Source organism: Xiphophorus couchianus, chromosome 9, assembly GCF_001444195.1.
Source record: "Xiphophorus couchianus chromosome 9, X_couchianus-1.0, whole genome shotgun sequence".
Classification (NCBI taxonomy): Eukaryota; Metazoa; Chordata; class Actinopteri; order Cyprinodontiformes; family Poeciliidae; genus Xiphophorus; species Xiphophorus couchianus.
The window spans coordinates 5755475-5776711 of NC_040236.1; the positions used below are offsets into that span (position 1 = coordinate 5755475).

General features: G+C 35.9%; 1 protein-coding gene across 2 annotated transcripts in view; it reads left to right on the plus strand.

Annotated features, from left to right (window-relative positions):
- The window catches only part of brinp3a.1 (bone morphogenetic protein/retinoic acid inducible neural-specific 3a, tandem duplicate 1), a 68184-nt gene extending 48383 nt beyond the window's left edge, over nt 1-19801 (plus strand). Inside the window, exons 5-8 of one of the 2 annotated variants that reach the window (XM_028028710.1) lie at nt 3579-3684; nt 4105-4341; nt 11037-11259; nt 16545-17661. In XM_028028710.1, coding sequence (XP_027884511.1) covers nt 3579-3684; nt 4105-4341; nt 11037-11259; nt 16545-17661 — 1683 coding nt within the window. Of the gene's footprint in view, nt 1-3578; nt 3685-4104; nt 4342-11036; nt 11260-16544 lie in introns of both variants that reach the window. The other variant, XM_028028712.1, reaches the window with a different exon arrangement.
- Nucleotides 19802-21237: the final 1436 nt, after the last annotated feature.

Below are 21237 nucleotides of genomic sequence, written 5' to 3' on the forward strand. Positions count from 1 at the left end.
AAAATTCAAATACTGGTTGTAAGACCAGATAATATCCTTTGTATTATTGGGGCCTGCCATGCAAAGCAATGGCAGGAACCTATTGCTATTCTCCCAAGAAAGTGTCTCTTTACGTATTATTCTTTATTTTTCTTCCGTAACCGTTAATGCGGCTCATACCGCTGGGTGCACACCTACAAATGAGGTATCAAAACGTGCAGAAAATTCACGCCATTGTTGCTATTACTTTTGGTGGGATTTGGGGTTAACGTGGCGACATAATTCGCAAAAAACTACGAAAAAAACCCCATTATAAGTCAATGGGAAAAATCCTGGAAATACCCTATTTTTGAGGATTTTCTGTGTCGTCACAAATTCACCTAGAAATGCCATTCAAATTCCATTTTGTAGATACGTCTGTGATCTCTTCGAAAGTGAAGACGGCTCGTCGATACCAGTTACAGTTTGTCCACAATTTGCCTCTAAGCGACCCAAAGTTTCTCATTTTTCCTAAAATTAGAGTGTCTCTCTGTCTGAGTGCCACTCTGCTAGAGTGAGAAATGGAGAGATTTTTTGACCCCAAAATAATTTTGAAATCGCCATCACGCCCACAAATATCGCACGATTGGTATCAAAATCGGTCCTCACATTGATACGCCTGTCTGCTCCGGTAAAATGTTTTCGAAATTTATCTAGACCGTACGGTTTTCTGTCACGGTGCTTCAGAGCAAAGTCATGCGACAGGATTTTCTGAGGCTCTCAGGCTGTCTCACTGACATTTCACACCTTGGTGTGAAACTTATTTAACATAGCAACGGAACTCAAGAGACTATTGGCTGCTGATTTGGACTACAGATACGCATCATTGTAGTTCTAACTATAGTGGAACCCTCAGTTGAAACAGATCAGGACTGAACTGGCCTTTAGAACTAATTGCTGCTATGGGCTGTATATAACTGATTTAACCCAATGACTGTTACACATGGGATTAGTTTGGCCCTTTGAAATGAAGCTTAATAATAATTTCAAAATAAAAGCCTTGAATATTTTTAAATCAGATATTTGCTCTGTTGAGCAATATATAACTGATTTAACCCAATGACTATTAAACATGGGATTAGTTTGGCCCTTTCAAATGAAGTTTAACAAACATTTCAAATTAAAAGCATTTAATATTTTTACATCAACTACTTGCGTTTTCAGCATTTTATAACTGATTTAACCCAATGACTATTACACATGGGATTAGTTTGGCCCTTTGAAATGAAGTTTAACAAACATTCCAAAATAAAAGCCTTGAATATTTTTTCATCAACTACTTGCGTTTTCAGCATTATATAACTGATTTAACCCAATGACTGTTATACATGGGATTAGTTTGGACCTTTGAAATGAAGTTTAACAAAAATTCCAAAATAAAAGCCTTCAATATTTTTTCATCAACTACTTGCGTTTTCAGCATTATATAACTGATTTAACCCAATGACTGTTACACATGGGATTAGTTTGGCCCTTTGAAATGAAGTTTAACAAAAATTCCAAAATAAAAGCCTTGAATATTTTTTCATCAACTACTTGCGTTTTCAGCATTATATAACTGATTTAACCCAATGACTGTTATACATGGGATTAGTTTGGCCCTTTGAAATGAAGTTTAACAAAAATTCCAAAATAAAAGCCTTGAATATTTTTACATCATGTAATTGCTCTTTTTGGCTTTATTTGACTTTTTCATCCAAAGCACTGTTACACATGGTATTAGTTTGTCCCTTTGAAATGAAGCATACTGAAAATTTCAAAATAAAAGCCTTGCATATTTTTACATGACGTAATTGCTCTTTTTGGCTTTATTTGACTTTTTCATCCAAAGCACTCTTACACGTGGTATTAGTTCAGAACTTTAAAATGAAGCATACTGAAAATTTCAAAATAAAAGCCTTGAATATTTTTACATCAGCTACTTGCGTTTTGAGCATTATATAACTATTTTAACCCAAGGACTATTACGCATGGGATTAGTTTGGCCCTTTGAAATGAAGTTTAACAAAACTTCCAAAATAAAAGCCTTGACAACATTTTAAATCGTACCGAATGGTGCGCGTCCGCCTCGCTTAACGTTCTTGCGGTTCTCCGCGTGCCACTGATTACGTTGCAGCGTTCTTTAGCGTCGACGCCGATTTGTGGCGTGACGACGCCGGGCCCGAGCCCGACGGGCGCGCCTCGGCAGGCCCCGGCTAAATTTCTTCCGAAATTTTCTAGTTCATCTTTGCAATTGTAATGTTTAAAGAAAATTACTAAGGTGATTGTGGCTCTAAACAGCTGGTTATTAAATACAGGTTGGTAGACATAAATGTGCCCTCAGACTTCACCATTTACCACAATTTTATTTGGATACAGTAGATTTTTCCCAGCATATCTTTGGCAAACAATAATTTTTCCATTTTCTAGATAACAAAGTGTTATTTAGAGAGTATATTTAAAGGTGTTTGCCGTTATTTTAAATGAACACTTGGCCGTGCCCTAAACAGTCTCTTGGCTCCACCCATTTTTCTACATTTGTTAGGGGAGGATTCTGCTTAAGTATCTTACCCTGTCCTAACACATGAACTACATGAAAGTAGGGAACATTAGAAGCCACACCCATGCTTCATAGATGCAAAAAAGACTTGCAGACTGGAGCGGGTGCACATCTAATACAAGAGAGAGGGAGAGAATTTCAATTAACCTGAGTACAACCATAACGTCAGCCACTTGCCGCTGGGCAGGACCAGATGCTCTGTCCTTCATGCTTGTTTTCCAGCTCCTTCTTCAAGCATGCCAGTGGACGCTCACAGACTTGTCCAATTTTTGAAAATCTTGCACCCGATTCTGTGCTATGTACTTTGCCTTGTTGCTATTCAATTTACCTTGGCCATACCATTGTTATGGCTATGACATTAAACTTAGAATAATTTGTTGGTGTTCCTTTCTTTTCTTCTTTCTTTTGTTCTACCTTTCTTGCTTTATTTGCCTTCCACATTGACCTAATTTTTATTTAATCCATGCAAAAAAAGGAAGTAAATTTAATCTAAGTATAACTATTATTATCTGAATTAATTGAACACATTTCAGATTGGTTTGTCTAATTATTGTGTTGTCAGTCCTTGTATCAACTTTCCGCCCAAATAGTCCAGTAACAATATTGCAAATGTGCTTGCCTCTTGCATGCAGTGGATTTTAGCACATTCAAAGTGACAGTGTGTATTGTAGTGTTATATATACTGTATATATATATATATATATATATATATGAGAGAGAGACAAATTTTAGAGATGACTCAAATTATCTCATCATGATACACACCAGAAATATTTGCCTCAACATAATTTCAAGCTTAGTAAATCATAAAGTCACTATTCAAAAACAACTTCCTCCAGCGAAAGTTTAAATAGCTTGTAATATAGTTTCATTTTCTGAAGAGACAATTGTGTTGTTTGTATTGAAATCAGATTCTCCATTCCCTTTCATAATTGTTTTCATGTTTATTTGTCTTTGTTTGCCATTAGTGAATTTCTTTCTCAGTATGAATTATCATCTGGCTCTGCTTTGCTTCTTTTAGGTGACCGAAACAAGGACGGGCCCACTTGGATGCAGTAACTATGACAACCTCGACTCTGTCAGCTCTGTTTTGGTTCAGAGCCCTGAAAACAAGATTCATTTGCAAGGTTGGCTATCCATAATTGAACTCCCCCCAATTTCTGAAGGAATTGTCACAGTGTCTGTTCCCTGGCAAGTTTATAACTACAGCGTGAGAGTGTCAGAACAAATTTAGCTTCAATCACTCTTTCTTTTTTCTCCCAGTGCATGCTTGCATAGTTTTGAGGTAAATCCCAACTAGCAAAAATCTGGAACCGAAGTAGAATCACTGTGGAGTAAAAAGAAAATTGAGTGAATCTTCACATAAATGTTTTTGTTGCCAAGCATGTGCATTGTAAATAAGAAAGTCACAATCAGTCTTAAATCAATTATTCTACAGATGTTGCATATGGAAGTGATCTATACTTATACTGCAGTGCTTAAAGGATATTTGTGCAGTTCTCATTTTAGTCATCTATATGTTTGTCCTGTTTCTTTTATTGCCTCAGGCCTCCAGGCCATACTGCCAGAATATCTGAGAGCCATGTTTGTGCAGGCTGCTCTAAGTTATATTGGCTGTAATGAAGAGGGCCAGTTTGTGTGCCGGGACAACGACTGCTGGTGCCAGTGTGCTGTCGACTATCCGCAATGTAATTGCCCTGAGGTTGATCTGAGGGCTATGGAAGGCAGTTTACTGCAAATCAGAGATTCATGGAACATGGCCAACCAAGACTTTGAGGCATCAGGTCAGTGTTATTCTCCTGTCTCTCCCTGATTGATGGTGTTACTTTCTCTGGGTAAAAGAATGCACTCCATTGTCAAAAGAGGTGAAAAGAATACAAATGATTTGTTGATAGGAGAAATTAGTAGTGATGTATTTACTTTGGCTCTTCTCTTGATGAAAATATAAATTAGAGATATATCTGGTGTTGTGCAGCAACATGTTGGTTTGGCTACAAATTATTATTGATGAGGACCTAAGACAATTATTAATGTTTGTCATTTTTATCAAAATTACTAAATTAAGGCACTGCCTAATTATACTGAAGTAATAGTCAAACAACTCTGTTGCTGTCATTTACTGTTTAAGGTTATCTTTTGAGATGCAGAATAACAAAATTTCTCCAAAATAAAATATTTTAATAACAAAATACTTCAAGATTCAGTTAAAACACTTTTGTCAAGAAACTCTAACTATGCTAGTAAGATTCAGTTTAACTACTGAGTACAAAATCAAAAAAAAGAAAAACTATTAAACTACTATAGGGGAAAATTGAGGCTGCTGCCAACTCATCTAAGTCCCACATTTAAGTACCACTAATACATATATTCATGTGTGTGAGTGTAGGTGGTGTGCTCTGGAGGTGGTGTGCTCTGACCGACCGCGGCACGAACACAGTGAGTTGTGTAGTAACCACAGCAGGACTAATGGTGGATAACTTCTTAGGCAAGAGAAGTTTATCTGGATAGCAAATTTCAAGTAAACAAGTAAACTGAAGGTGATTTAAATTATGAAAACATAAAACAACAAGAAAGGAACAGACATTCAATTTTCTCAAATGACTTCATCAAAATCATCAACACAAAATATTTCCATAAAGACTAAATTAATTGATGTTCTAGTCATCAGTAATCAACTCTTAGCAGATTATTTTAGCTTTCATTTAAAATGAACTAATCATTTCCGCATTTTCCTGGAAGTTTATTTCAGATTAGCGGAACATAACACTTACTGCTGATTCTCCCTGTTTGATTCTGATTCTGGGGATGCAGAGCAGACTTGAACCAGAAGAATAGAGTGGTCTGGAAGGTTGACACAATGACACCTGGTCTATAATGTATTTTGGTGCTAAGCTTTTCAGTGATTTTTAAATCAACTAAAGTATTTTAAAATATATTCTTTGAGCTATAGGGAACCAGTCTAAGCAATTTAGAATGGAGATGATATGCTCTATTTTCCCAATTTCAGTAAGGATGTGAGCATTAGCAGCTGGGATAACGGAGACAGAATTGCCTGTATCTATGATCAGATTCTTTCTGCATGAGCTGAAACAGCCAGTTTCAGACTCCTAGTCTTATTTTCAGTTGGGTTACAGTCATTGATTATAGAGACAGCAGGCCATATTTTACTTTGGATCTAAGAATTATTTTTTTAAGATATTGTTTTGTTCTCAGCCAGAAAGATCAAGACTTTTCACACACCTGTTCTCCATGACGCAGTCTGTGGAGAGCTTAAGGCAAAGTCTGCACTGCTCATGCTGTTATACCTCTATGACATCACAGAGATTACAGCTGTGGGGAACTCCTCCTTCCAGCAAACTGTCATGAAAACGGGTTAATACTATGCTTGCTCAAATTCAGAGTTTTTACCAGTCTTTTAGTTCATGTTTCCATGTGGCTTGTGTGTATCTCAAACTGGTTTTACAGTCAGCCTTACTTCACTTGCAAATCTTTTTTTTCCCCATCGTATCATTAGGTGCTGTTAAATCATAGCTCTTGTGCAGAACCATAACCTTAGATGTGAAACAGCACCAAAATTGACTTTCAGACATTTATTTATTCAGGAATTATATTAGACTATAACATGTCAAGGATGGATTTCATGTGCACGTTCCCATACTATGTTCTGCCATAAGCATGCATTTGTATGTGTGGTTTTGGATTGGCTGAAAAACTCCATAAACATGAAACTTGGTATTAGGACACATTTTACATTAGATATTAGAACTAATATAAAGCTGAAAGATCATGTTTTAAATTCAGAGCATCCTAAAACATACAACCCAGGGTTACCAAAACAATTTGTATTTACTGATTGCCAGAATAATGAATGAGATAAATGTATTTATTTATTTAAAGGTTGGCCAGAAAACTGTAATCGGTGCAACACTATCCAAAACATAAGGCAGTCATCTTTCTACTTCCCAGTTGGGACGGCAATCTCAAGTGTGTCTTTTTCATTCAAATGTAACAGCCTTCATTACAGCCCAACACTACAATTTTAGTTTCATCAGGCCAGAACACATATCTTCAAAAGTTTAGGCTTAATCCCAGAGTGCAAACCGTAATTAGTGTTTTCATGTAGCTTTTTTACTAATAGCTTCTTTCTCACCAGTTTCCCTGTGGATAATGACTTTCTTAAACTAGCTTCAGCCTCCTCATGATGACTTTGCTGCTGTTAATTTGCAAATTTCACACCAATATACATTTTATCTCTGAGGCACACAGCCACTCTGCTTGCAATGGTATGATGGCTAGACATGGTCATTGTGTTTATTCTTTGTATGAACCAGAAATGTGGTAGCTTCAGACATCATACCTAATTAGCTATTACATACTGTATTTACCTATATGGTAAATATGATCAATTTTCAAAATAATGTAAATCAACTTTTAGCACATTTTTTAATGATAAACTAAATGTTAAATGATCATAAGATAACTGCTGATAAATATCTAAAGACTTAAATACAATTATCCAACATTTTTATGGTAATTAAGCACTAAAGACAAACATTACAAGTGTGGAATCCTAACTTGCAGGATGCAGGGTAGAAGGGGCACTAAACCTTTTGTATTAATTTGGAAAATGTTTTTAGTTAAAGACTTGAAACTTGATCCTGAATTGGGATAAACGACTTGACTTTGTCTTGGTATTAGGACACATTTTACATTAGACCCTAACCCTAAGGGTCTAATGTAGGGTTGCCCCTTGAAGACTTGAAACTCTGAAAAAGATGATTTGTAAATATCTCTCTTGTAGGTAGCATTCAAAGCACATCAACCTAATTCTTGACATTTATACACGTATCTGATGGTGGCATTTTTGCCTCTGTGTTTGTAGTTAGATTGTTTGGTCCAGAAAACAAAAGTGCATGTGAATTGATGTGACTGGATCAACAGTGAATCAGTCAAATGAAGACCCTCCAGTAGCCTGAGGAGAATTTGTCATGCCCCAGAAAGGAACCACAGTTGCTATAATCCGTTATAGCACATGATGTAACCTCTAATATGATACTTCACGGCTCAGTTATTGCCATTTTGTCTGTTAGCCTTATTTAATGTTTCTTGATAAACATGACAAAAAAGAGTACATCAACATATTTTAGATGATCATTTTTAATTCAATTTCCATTTATGATCTGACAAACTGTCTCGTGTAAACGATTTGGAGGTTACGTCAAACTTTGCCTCCATTCTGTGCATTCTTTATTTTTGTACCTCTCTCAACTTGTCTGCTTCTCTGTGTAATTTTTCAAAACTTAGCTGCATTCACAAGCACTTTGCTGTTTGAGACATTTCCAGCTTTGCCTTGAGCCATTTTCAGTACACCTTGCTGGTTGAGACCATTACCACTGGCTACATGTTTCTTTACTGAGAGCGACTCGATTAGCACATTCTTGGCAATAATTTAAGCAGCAAGGTGCACCGATAGCACACTTTCAGTGCGGTATTTATTAAAGAAAAATAAGTTTCTATGAACCCCCTGTGGACCTACTTGCACATTTGATCATATGGAGAACATCTTACTGCCTTACCAGAAAGATTAATAATCATAACTCTGATTGTTAAATTAGGTTTCTGTTGTCAGCTGATGGTAGATATGATTTGCTTTGATCTCACGCTGAGAGTAACATGGTTTATTGAAGAGATTCTATATTTTTCAGCTAGATCAGTTTCTCAATTCATAATGGACAGCAGGATTTTTGTTTTCTGGTGCTCATACACAGAACACTATTGTCTAGGAGAACAAAACTAAAACACAACCCAGACACACAACAACCTCTATACTAGAATGTACCTATACATCCTAACCAAGTCACACCTTAGGTGAGAATGTTGGCTCTAAAAAATGAACCCAATTCTCTGTACACAATCCATCAATCATAAACTGTTTGAGACGATTAGAACATCTAGCATTTTTTAGTTAAGCTGGCTCATAATTTTGTCATGAAAATTAGACTAAAATCTGATAAGGTTATTTTTATTATGCCTAATTATTATGGTAAATTGACAGAATTTATAAAGCACCTTTCCAGTCATAATGACCACTCAAATCACTTTGCACTACAGATACATTCACTCTCACAAACACAAATACATCTGTGTTTGTGTGTTTAAGTGCCTTGCATGGAAGTACAGCAACCTTCCGATTGCAAGACGACTACCAGAGTGGCCTCTATTATAAAAGTGCCATTACATTTTTCAATCAGTGGCTGATAAGATAATAATGGTGTATAGATAGCAAATTTCCAGCGATGAGATTTTATTTCAATGAGAGTTTATGTCTTCTAGCTTCTTTTCGCAATTCTGCAGTTTTCTGAACTTACAAGATTTTAATCATCCTAAAGCTCGCAAAAGTTCACTTCAATGTTTTAAGTCAATATGTTAGCATGTAACATTATGCATTGTTTTTTATCCTTTCAGCCTTTGCTTGCAGTTATTTGTTCCTCATTTCTTTTAATAGCTTCTGTTAGATCTATTTGCCTCACCTCGGCACACTTGCAAATATCCACTGAGCTTTTTTTATTGCATGTCATGACAAATGGTGTTCCAATAACTCAAACAATGAAAGATGATGAAGGGTGGATGTTGTTTGGCATCCAAAAGCATGATATATTTCATCCCTCTATTGCTCACAGTATCATTGTTGTTGAAAAATTAAATAGACCACAGAACCCTGCTGCTAATGTTGATATGTTCAGTGCACAAGTGTAGAGAATTTGAAGAGAAAGACAAAGCCATTTTTTCTTGTAGTGTAACACCCCAGGTTTTACATATCACTAGACAAATACAGCTAAATCTGCCTAAAATATGGAATCTATATGGCATTATTGAATGATTCAGCGAGTTTGAAATATGCATATTAGAACATGTCGCATTTAAATTCCATACTTCCATATTTTAAAAAAGGATTTTATGTGATAGAACAACAGAAACCAGTGCAAAACTGAGACAAGTAAGGAAAATGATTACCAGTTTTCTTTTACACATAAAAATCTGGAAAGACTAATGCATTTGTAATTGCCCTTTTTTCTGTTATCCCTAAATAAATGTTATCCCTACATAAGCTCTACTGCAACAAGTCATTCAAATTCACCTAAGGATTAAAGTCGTGAAGAACGTGAAGAAAGCAGGGTTGGCTTGAACATTGCAAGCTTCTTTTTGCACAAAATCAGACCCACAAATGCAAGGACCTTCCACTTATAGAGACAGACTGAGAAAGATGAAACAAATGTAACTTAAGTGGCCATGGGAATGATTAAAGGGGTGCAGAGATCCACAGTTCAGGTTAAAAAAAATCAATTAACTTAATTATTATGATTCTAAAGAATTCATAAAGCTAGAGATTGATTTGAGTTGATTATATCAGAACATATTTATGTTTTACTGAAAGTCCAAACTTACAGCCAACTGTGAATCTGTTCTTTTAACAAAAACATTTCTGTTCAGAGTCTCTTTCAACAAAATTACAGAGTTTAAATTATTTAGCAAAAAAAATGAGAAGGTGATTGAAATCCACCGCAAAAATACCTACAACTACAATGATTGCAGTGACAGGCAATTCTGCATTATTCACTCAGGTTACAATTTCCAGATATTTATAAAAGCTCTGTGAAATCTATTTCTTTTTTGCTTCCACTCCACTACTTTGTGTCAATTTGTCAAAAATAAATTCCAATAAAATTATAATTTAACTTTGAACCTGCACATATCCAAAAGTATTAATACTTCTTGGACTTTCACACTTTGTCATTGTTCATGTGTACCCAAATGCTCATTTACACAGAAATATTTCCTTACAATCTTGTTTAATCAATACATGAATTTCACAGGACAACAATACACACCTTGCACAATCACTTGGGAAACTATTGACACCTAATTGGTTTTATAATCAGCTGCCTCATCAACACGATAACGTTAAGTAATTACAAACAGTAGCGCGGTCATTTTCTAATCAGCCTTGCACATGTTTGATTTTCAGTACATCCAATCATGATGATGATGACGGTGATGTTGTTATTGAATGCCTCGAAATCTAATCTGCTTTCTATTCAGAATGCATCCAGTAAACAGTTGCTCTGAATTGCTGACAGATATTATCCTCTGAGCTCCATGTCCACCCTGTTTTTCTCTCTGACTGATTTGCATCCAGAGCATTGAAAGACCTGTAGGCTGTTCATTAATGAAAGGGGGAAAATCCTACCACAATCTGTATTTAGCCCTGCCTTTTCCCATTAGCATACACGTCAACCAATATTCTTTTCATTTAGCCCTGCAGCACTTGAAATCCCACGACCCTTAAAAAGAAATGTTCTCATTTGCCATGTCTAAACTAGCCAAATATAATTAGAGCAACTGGAAAAGAAGTTAACTCTGCCTGAATGTGACAGGAAGAGATTGAGACTTTCATTTTCCACATCTTTCTGCTTTCCAGAAGAGTTTCAAAACTTTGTTCGAAGGCTTCCCACATTCTACGCCCTGAACGCGTCTGCCATCCAGTATTTCTGGAAGACGGAGCCGTCCATTCACCAACGCTACAAACAGCTAGAGCTCAGCACACAGCAGCTTGCAAGCAAAGCACGGCGCATCATCAACAAGATCTTCACCCTCAGCAAGAGATGTCAAACTCAGCCAAAAATTATTATGCTACGGGAAAGGTGAGAAACTGAGAAGTTTTTCGGATGACCTTTTTTTTTTACGTGGAAGTGGATGTATGTGTTTGTGGAACACTCATTTAATCTTTCCATTCACCTATTTGTGTAGTGCTTTTTTATCAGACGAACGAGGCATCACATAGTTCAGACACACAAAATAAATGAATTCTTTGACATTAAGCTGAGCTCCTGCTGAACTAAGCTGCAGTCACACATGATCTCGTGGCTGCATTCCCGTCCATATCTTCTTTACTTTCACAAAATCAGAACTATCCTTCTGTGAAATTAAAGTTTGCTGTATTTTAAAGAATGTTACAGAGTGTAAGGGATTTGACTATATAGCAATGAGAGCATAGGATTGTTTTGTTCATCTTTAGATCATCCAACATTTGTTTTCTGTTAACATCATTTTATTTTGAAATATAAAGTTAGCAAAAAAAGTTTGTTTACATGCATGGAATTGTTGAATTAGTGATTATTTTTATTATATTTAGAAGAAAATCTTGACTTTCACTTTATTTTGGTAAATTAACAACATTAGATAAAGGAGAAAAATACTACTTCACAAATCTATAATTGATCAAAAAAGGAATAATTAATTAAATGAAGGATTATTAGGAGAAAATCTAAATACATCTATTTTGAAATTAGATTTATTTTATTCTTCTTTATGCAAGAAAAACATTGCTTTTGTAAAAACAACTCATCAAGACTGCAGATTTTTCATCTTAATTGTTAAAAGAATGTATGTTTTCTTTGACGCTGGTGGAGTTTTTAATGTTTTGCTTAGACAGAGATCTTCAATCCATATTTATGTGGTAAAGTTGCAGCTTCAGGCATAATAGCCAGTGAAATATAGAGCTGATGCACACTTTGCAGTTTTATGAGAATAAATTGTTCTTTTACTTTTCTAAATTAGTTTTTTTCCCCTCTTACATTCAAGAGTTTTGCTTCATTAACTCTTTGCACCCCAAGCAGTGTTTTGGTATTTGCTCTGTCACACATTTTGTTCCTCGACACAAACAATGTTTTGTTGTTGCTGGATAGAAGAGAGATGATTCATGTTTTCAGATGAACTTGTTAGTGGAAATGGAAAATATGACTACTATGTAAGCCATTTCTGATGTCAAACATAATAGGTAAAAATTTCTGAAATGATAAAAATTTCTCATTTATTTTCTATTTGTTAAGAATGTCAACTTTTACATCATGTTACTATAAGAAATCACCTGGCCTCTAATAAAAAGTGTGTGTAATTATTACAATTTTTAAAGAAAGCATTATTTGAAAAAATAAATAAATAAATAAATTGTCTTAAACCTTGTTGAAGTCCTACCTTAATAGACATTACAGAAGAACTAGAAATTCTGAATTCTTAGTTGTAGTTGGCTGAGGTGAAATATAAATTTATAGCGCTCAATATTGCTTTACTAGATGGAATAAAAAGTAAGTTGGAGTTGTAGTAAGCAGGATGTAACAGTGCAGTTTTTTTTCCTTAAGTTTAAGCAAGTCTCCCTTTAGGACAATAGTCTGGGTGTTGGGAGGTTTGAACTACAATCCTCAGTAATTGTCTCGTCGCAAGATCTTTAAAGATAACATAGCATTTATTTCCCATTGGCTACTCATCTTCAGAATGTCCCCTGTTAGGTTATCTTTGTAACACAAAACATTTTTGTTCATACAATTTCCTTAGTAAACTGTCTTTAAACATAAGTAAAACTAAACTTGTGCTATTTTGAAACTACAATTAAAAACAAGGATGTAAAGGTTCAAATAGATAGGATTTTAATTGAAAAAGTTAACAAAATTAAAGTTTTTTAGGTGGTAATAGACAATCAGTTAAACTTGAAAAATAATATTAAGCATTTAAAATCTAAACTGTCAAGAAATATTTCAATCCTCAATAAAGCAAAACATTTTCTGGATCATAATACACTCCATACTGCTTACTCTGCATTAAACTTACAAAACTCAACTTACTGTTTAGATGGTTAATGTAACAACTACATTACTTCACTGCTGCTGTTGATCATATTATATATAAGAAAAGAGTGCTACGCATTATTCACAAGGTTAGATATCCGCATCACACCAACTCACTTTTCTTGCAGGCCACATCACTTAGGTTTACAGGTTTGTTTAAATTTCACACAGTACAAGACATGTTTTGTGCAGGACACAACACATGACCAGATAATATACGGAAAATATTTAAGGTTTGAGAAGGAGGATATAACTTTATGAGTAACTTAAATTTTAAAACACTACAGCACATACCATACAGAGAACCTTTTGTGTATTCATATATGAATTTCAGCTGTGGGATAGTTTAAAAGTGAAGCTATAGCAGTGCGAAAACTTAAAATAACTTAAAGCAAAGTATAAAGAAATGGTCTTTGATCAATGTACACTGGGAATGAAGACAGGCATTGATAGGTTTATATAAAATGTATGGATGGCCATAAATTGATTTTTCTTTGTTTGGATTTAAGAGTTTTACTGAATTTGCAATATAATTCAGTGGTTATTTACTGTTATTTTTACTGTCTGGGATTTTGTTTGAGTAAAGAAGAGATATGAATCGAAACTGACTGACCAAAAAAAACTTAAAAGGAAAAGGGAGTGGAATTATATAAGCGTTTACTCGACCCACTCCTTTTTGGACACAGAACTGATGAATACAGGCAGAGGGGCCAAAATATTTATTTATGCTTATTTGTTTTCTCTAGCTATATTTATTTTGTTGATTCCTCTTTGTTGTCTTGCTTTCTGATTGTTTTGTTTCTTGAAATTGGTCTGAAACTAAATAAACAAATGGAAAAATTGATCTCAAAATATTATCAATAGACCAACATTAACAGTTCACAATAGCACATTTTTATATCTTTAAAACCCCTACTGAAACTGGAAGCGTGAACTGAGTGGACTTTAATATTATCACAGCTTGTTTGTAATGTTAGCTTTGCTTCCTAGCTTGTACTGGCAAAGATGTGCGACATGTCTAACATTCAACTTCTCTTAAGTAATCGTGGAGAAATAGCGATTTTCACTTTACACTTTGAGGTCAAGTTATCGCTGTTGTATGATTAGAACAAATAAAAAATGTGCTTAAAACATTGTTTTATCTTATTATAAAACACATTATTGGGAGACCTAAGCAGGGATACTGACTCGACACCATCTGTGATTTCTTGTAGGTCCAAAGTATGTGACTTGTAAAACAGGGCAGAATATTATTGTTATTGTTGCTCTGTTATAATGTTGGGAGCATTACACACTGATCAAACTTTTTAGGACAGCAATCTCTGGTAATGTGTAGCAAATGACTGTTTCACAATACATTTTCTTAAATTGATGGATTCTCTTCCAGGAAGAAAAATAAGAACTTTAGTTTAATTCCCTTTGGAATGTGTCCTGGTGTTCAGATGCAAATTGACAGCACACTGTGGTAGGGATCAGAGTGATAATGGTACTCAAAGTACTGACCTCCATGTGGCTGTAAAATAGCCTGTGCTGTCTTTGGCATTTCAGGGTATTAAAACTGCATGAGGACAGTGATAGAAATTTTAAGTGGTTTGACGTTTTTTTAGTTTACAGTTAAACTGGAATCAGGCTGATGGTTACGTTGAACTAAAGCCTCTGATTACATTGAAGATTATGTGATGAGATGAAGAAAGAGAGTAATTCTTATGCAATTTCTATGAAATCCGCTTTGATATTTTTAAATAATCACTTTAATTGGGGTTTCTAATGCATTTCATCCAATCCCTTATCTATGTAAGGGTAATTCTCTTGATTCTACCCAACCCTACCAGTTTTTATTAAAATAGTAAGGTTAATACTTGAATTTTTAAAACCATCCTATTTAAATCCTGTATATATTCTTAAAAAACACATTCATGGCTCTGTGCTATTTTTTTAGTACTGAGGCATCAGGGTCCTTTTCATACGAGGACAAAGCAGGAAAAAAGTATCGTAGGCACAAAAGCTATATGCACTGCTTTCTGCTGTGTTGTTTGTGTGGAGGTGTCAGAACAGTCATAATGAAGCTCTGCAGAAGAAGAAGTGTGCGCTTTTTTGTCAAATGAATGTTGCTTTTAATGGAACAAGCTATATTGCATCTTCAGGGGAAAATCTTTTTTTCCCCCACAGGTGTAAAATGAATCGCAGGCAGAAAAAAGTTGATGTGTGACATTGATCCAAGTGAAATAAACTAATAGGCATAGATCAGATTGCAGAATGAAAACACAGATTCTTTTTGGCCCATATTGCATGCCCATATTCCATGACTTTGCTTGTCCTGCTGATCCAACGCAGTAGTAAGACAGCTTCCTCTCTCTTGCTGTACACAGTTTACACTCTGAAGCCCGGATATGTGCAACATGAGTTTCTGAAAGCGTGGTATTTTTACATTCAGTTCTTACTGACCTATTAAAAACTCTTTCGTAAAAAAAACAAAACACACATGTGTGCTTAATACAAAGCATATTTAATACCTGTTTAAACATTTTTTAAAGGTAATTTAAATCTGACAAACAAGACTTAAACAGATGTAGATTTTAATTTACTGAATATGATTGTTGTTTATGCAACTTTTACTAACTCTTACTTCTAATTACTCGTAGTATAAAATATTTGGACTAAGCCAGTAAGATATAACCTACACAGAAACTGCAAGGGATCAAAAGAGATTTCTTGAACATTAGTCTTACTTTGCTGGTATAACACACATTACAAATAGAGGCAGAACTGAAGAAATATGTAGATCCTCAGCCATAAAAGTCGCCTCCCCCTCTATGACATTGTTAGATCAAGGAATGATGTTAGAACTTGCATGGGTTTTGATCTCAAGATTGAAGCATGCAGCCCTGACTTATGTCATCACTTTGCTGGCTTCAGTGATGATCCATATTTTATATTACGATGGGCACCATAAATCAGACTTAATTAGATGGATTTATGCATACACTCAGAAGTGAAGGATATGTCCTTAAAAATAGGTTTATGTTTTACAGGATGGAAGATCTCTTTATAAGGGCAATCCCTTATTAGATGGGATATACTGTATATCTCATTATTGTGATTTCTGGGAGTGTAAAACTGGCCCCACGTAGTTTGTATTCTAAAATATTTGATTCGACTTAATATGCGCTGTCCACTATAGGCAAAACACAAGTATGTATCCAAAACAAGAAAGTGGGTTATGTTTGTGCTTGAACTTGGTTTCTGCTTAAAAATAATAAGCTCTGTTACCCATGTATTCACCTACTGCTCTGGTTCTGTTGCAGGCCATTTGGGTATTGGCTCAGCTACATCCTGTCCATCATGTACTGCAGTGAAAACAACCACCTGGGTTCCTACATGGAGGAGACCCGGAGCTGCTCCTGCCCGTACGAGCATCCCCCCTGCCAGAGTGTGATCCCATGCACAGTAGGGGAGGGCTCCTCGTGCGCATCCTGCTCCTATGAAAATCGCTCCCGCTGTGCCACATGTAATCAGGGCTACATGCTGAGCCAGGGCGTGTGCCGCAACGAAGTGCCAGACTCCACTGACCATTACATCGGCTTTGAGACTGACCTGCAGGACATGGAGTTGCGCTACCTGCTGCAGAAAAGAGACAACAGAATCAGCATTCACGGGATCTTCGTCAGCAATGATGTCAGGCTGAATAACTGGTTTGACCCATCATGGAGAAAGAGGATGTTGCTGACTCTAAAAAGTAATAAATACAAATCAAACCATGTCCACATGCTCCTGGGCATGTCTCTGCAGATTTGCCTTACCAAGAACAGCACACTTGACCCCATGCTCTCTGTCTACATCAATCCTTTTGGGGGGAGTCACTCAGAGAGTTGGATCATGCCCATTGACCAGAACAACTACCCAGACTGGGAAAGGACTAAATTAGATCTTCCCTATGACTGTTACAACTGGACTTTGACTTTAGGCAATAAATGGAAAACATTTTTTGAGACTGTTCACTTCTACCTACGGAGCCGCATCAGAGGGCCTTCAGGCAATGGAAATGGAAGTGTATATTTTGAACCACTGGAATACCTGGAACCGGGCCAAAATCTGGGCTACATGAAGATCAACAGCATCCAGGTCTATGGCTACAGCATGCACTTTGACCCAGAAGCAATCCAGGACTTAATTTTACAGCTGGACTACCCGTATACTCAGGGATCGCAGGACTCGGCCCTGCTGCAGCTGCTGGAGATCCGGGATCGGGTCAACAGGCTTTCCCCGCCTGGAGCTCAGCCTCTGGATCTATTTTCTTGTCTGTTGCGGCACCGGCTCAAATTGTCCACAACAGATGTTACCAGAATCCAGGCAGCATTGCAGACTTTCAGTGCCAAGCAGCCAAACTCCATTGAATATGAAACAACCAAATTATGTAGCTAGTAAGTTGGCCGGTGGCCAGATGCACAGATGGAGCAGTTATCACACAGGCCTATCAATAGCGAGGAGCAATTCTAAAGCAGTGCAATGGACATTTTGGTGGACTTTGTAATTGACATGACTCTCAACTCCACATCTGAGATTCTCATATCAACGTTTCCTATAAATTTGTATAACATCTTAGAAGTGAATAGGTTTTCACCATACATGCCTCATTACTCTTTATGAAAAGGTTTTGCCATTCATGTTATGAATTCAAAGCTTCGTTGTCATATTTTACCAATGTGCTAAAATTTGTAGATTGTAGAAACCTGATTCACTTGCACACATAAAACAGAAACATTATGCTGTCAAAGAATAATCCGACCAGTCTTATTATTTTACAAAAATAATCTCAATACCAGCGTGGTTTAATTTGGCATTGATTTGTTATTTATTTTGGTGTTTCTCTGATCACAAAAATAGTAGTTTTCATTTTATTATGCGTCAATGGGGCATGTCTTTTTACTTGTTTGTTTTTTTTTTACTTTCCAAACAAGCATCGTCACTTTTTTTCTAGTCTACAACACATTTTTGTAAGAACATGCTAAATAGATGCTGTATCATGCAGATTTCTTGAAAGATACAATATAACAGGTTCACAATGTGTTACTTGTGCTTTTATTTTTACAATGCTGTTGTTTGTGAAGCAAATGATATGACAACACTGTCTATAAAATGTACAGTAAAATTTGTTAATACACTAAATAAATTACATTTTTATGTGTGGTCTATATCAATTTTGCGTGTTTTAAAAACTGGCTTTTGCTCTTTTTATTGTTAAAAAGAGTGGAGATAAGAAGCATGTACATAAAATCAGGCCAAGTTTTTGCAAAAACAATAAATTTGACATTGACTTCACTTTGCCATGTACAGACATTTCAAATATGCAACTCACACGGTACTGAATGTCCTAACTTGAGGTTTTTAAATAGTGTTTTTAGAGGTCGGAAAGATTATAGAACAATTGACTTTTAGTCTTAAAACCAAAAAGTAAATTGTTTGTTATAAAATCATTCCAACCTTTGCTGAGGAGCTGGAGGCGGTGGCTGGGGAGAGGGAAATGTACACGTCTGCTGAAACTGTTGCCCCTGTGACCTGGTTCCAGATAAGCAGATGACAAGTAAGAGTACAACTGATTTTTAATATGCAGAATAGAGTGCAAAAGTTTGAACTCATTAAATTCCTAAAACCCACACAGAAGAAAAATATATTTTCACTCAAATATAAACATATTTGCGAGAAATATGTTTCACTCAAATATGAGTGAAGCATATTCACTCGTAACAATTGAGTGAATGCTAACACTTGTATTGTAGCCCTGAACAAGATCATGTCATATTTCTGGATGTATGTGACCACTTTTCTTGGCAGAATTACTAAAGCTGATTTAGATTTTCTATAACAATAAACTTATTTACCCAATTCTTGTTTTTTTTTAAATAAACAAAGCTTTAAATCTAAACCTTTAAAAACCTAAAACATAATGTGATTTTATGAGTGTATGTAAGATTTTTATCAGCAATATAAAGTCCCACACAAAGTATATTTTTAAGAGATGATTCATAAGTTCACTCTGTACATTTATCAAAAAGTTTCAATGCCTCTCTCTTTATATCAACTCTTCAAGTACATCACACAAAAATAAACATGAGTAAATGTGAAACAGAAAAATAAAATATTAAGAAAGAGTTAATAAAAACTAACAGAAAAGGGGAAATGGCAGAAGGAATTGCATTTAGAGACTGTACAACTCCTTATAATTGTTAAGTGAAATGTCTAATGAATGTATTTCAGATAGCTTATGTTTTTTGTGAAGGAGAAAAATATAATAACAAATTAGATAATAGCAAACTGCAGCTAATACGTAGTACCAGACATTGAAGCAGTAAATTTGGTGCTCTGTTGTAACAAAACATTGCTGGGTTTTAGATGTCTAAGCTTCAAATTTTTGTTGATGGCTGCTTGGGGGCAGCGGGGAAGACACAAGAATCAAAGCCTTTTATCTCAGGTGTGTCTCACAGTGGTTTGTACTCTGTTGTAATTTGTAGAGGTTTATGTCTTATTCCAAGCCATGAAATAAAAGCATTACCTTTTGTCTCCAGGTGTTTTGTGCTACAAGTATTATGCTCTTCACAAAACCATTTGCAGGGACCTCTCTGATGTTTAAACATTTCATAGTAGAAAAGCAGTCAATGTGGAAAGGCTGGTTCAGAAACTGAGTTTGCCCAGAGAATTACAGATTATAGGCTCTGAAGGCAGTGAAGCTTCACTCTAAAAGTTTTCTGAAAAATATTAATGGCTTCTTTATGTTAAAATGGTGGAGGGATAATAATAAAATTGCAAAAGGACTAAAAGAAATTTTAAAACAATGTTTTAGCAAGTGTCATAACTAACATTACTGCAACCTCAAAAGCCATTTGAGATTGACTATTGTGTTATGACCAATCTACGAAATGCAGTCGCAGTGAAGCATTGTAAGATTTAGTCCTCTAATGGAATCTTCAATCTTTTCAGGAAAACAAACTAATTTGGCAGTGAAATCAGATGGTTTCTTTTCCGTCCTCATATCCGAATTAATCCCCTGTAACACAGTGACACTGCAATTACACTGTAGCACCAGGGGGTTTCCCCCTTCCAACATCTAATGGAATACAACATATGCTTCACCATGCCTTACAATGTCTAGTATTGTGCTGTTGTTTATTTATTTTTCTATGCTGACTTAGTGAAAATTAGTCAAGCATTATAGCTATAAAAAGTAACATCTGGGTGAGTTGTTTTGCTCCATTTGAAAGACTAGGGAAAGTAACTTCCTTTTTGTCAAAAGAAAGAAATGATCATGTTGATCTACACTGTGGACCAAAATGAAAACAGGGAAATAAGCATGAAGTGATTTTTTTTCTAGTTTAGCTCACTAACCTCCATACTATCTTAACCCAAACTTACACATAACCCTGGCAGATTCTGGTTTTAAATTGTGTCATTAGTCTAAGAATCTTACTTCTTTCAAAAGATAATAAAGCAATGTAGAAGCTGTATTAGTTTAAAAATATATTTTTCATTAAATGAAGCCTAGGCGCAAATTCAAACTGGAAGACTCCTTTATCCCCACCGGGACCCGTTAATTGAAGGGACCTGCCCACAATCGTCGACCTATCAACGCCGGACCAAGCCACGTCACGTCCAATCATCGACCAAGTCCCAGCTGATAAGGACCTTCATTCATGGCGTCCTTCGCTCTCCAGCCGAGCTCAACCCACCACCACCCCTTCTCCTCCATTCGCCCGGTCCTGAGGCCCGCACCCTCCTTCAACCTCCACCACCAGTGCCGGGCCCTGGGGATGACGTTCCTAACAGCATCGGGGATGCTCATCTGAAGCCTATCGCTAACGCTGCGATAACCGTTATCCCCAGCCAGGGCCCGAGCGCCAAAACTTTAAATTCTGTTTGTCAATAAACTCTTCTAATTGTCTTCTCATCTCCGTCTGAGTCTCTCCAGATTGAAATGATATTTCAATAATTATTTACACACTTCAG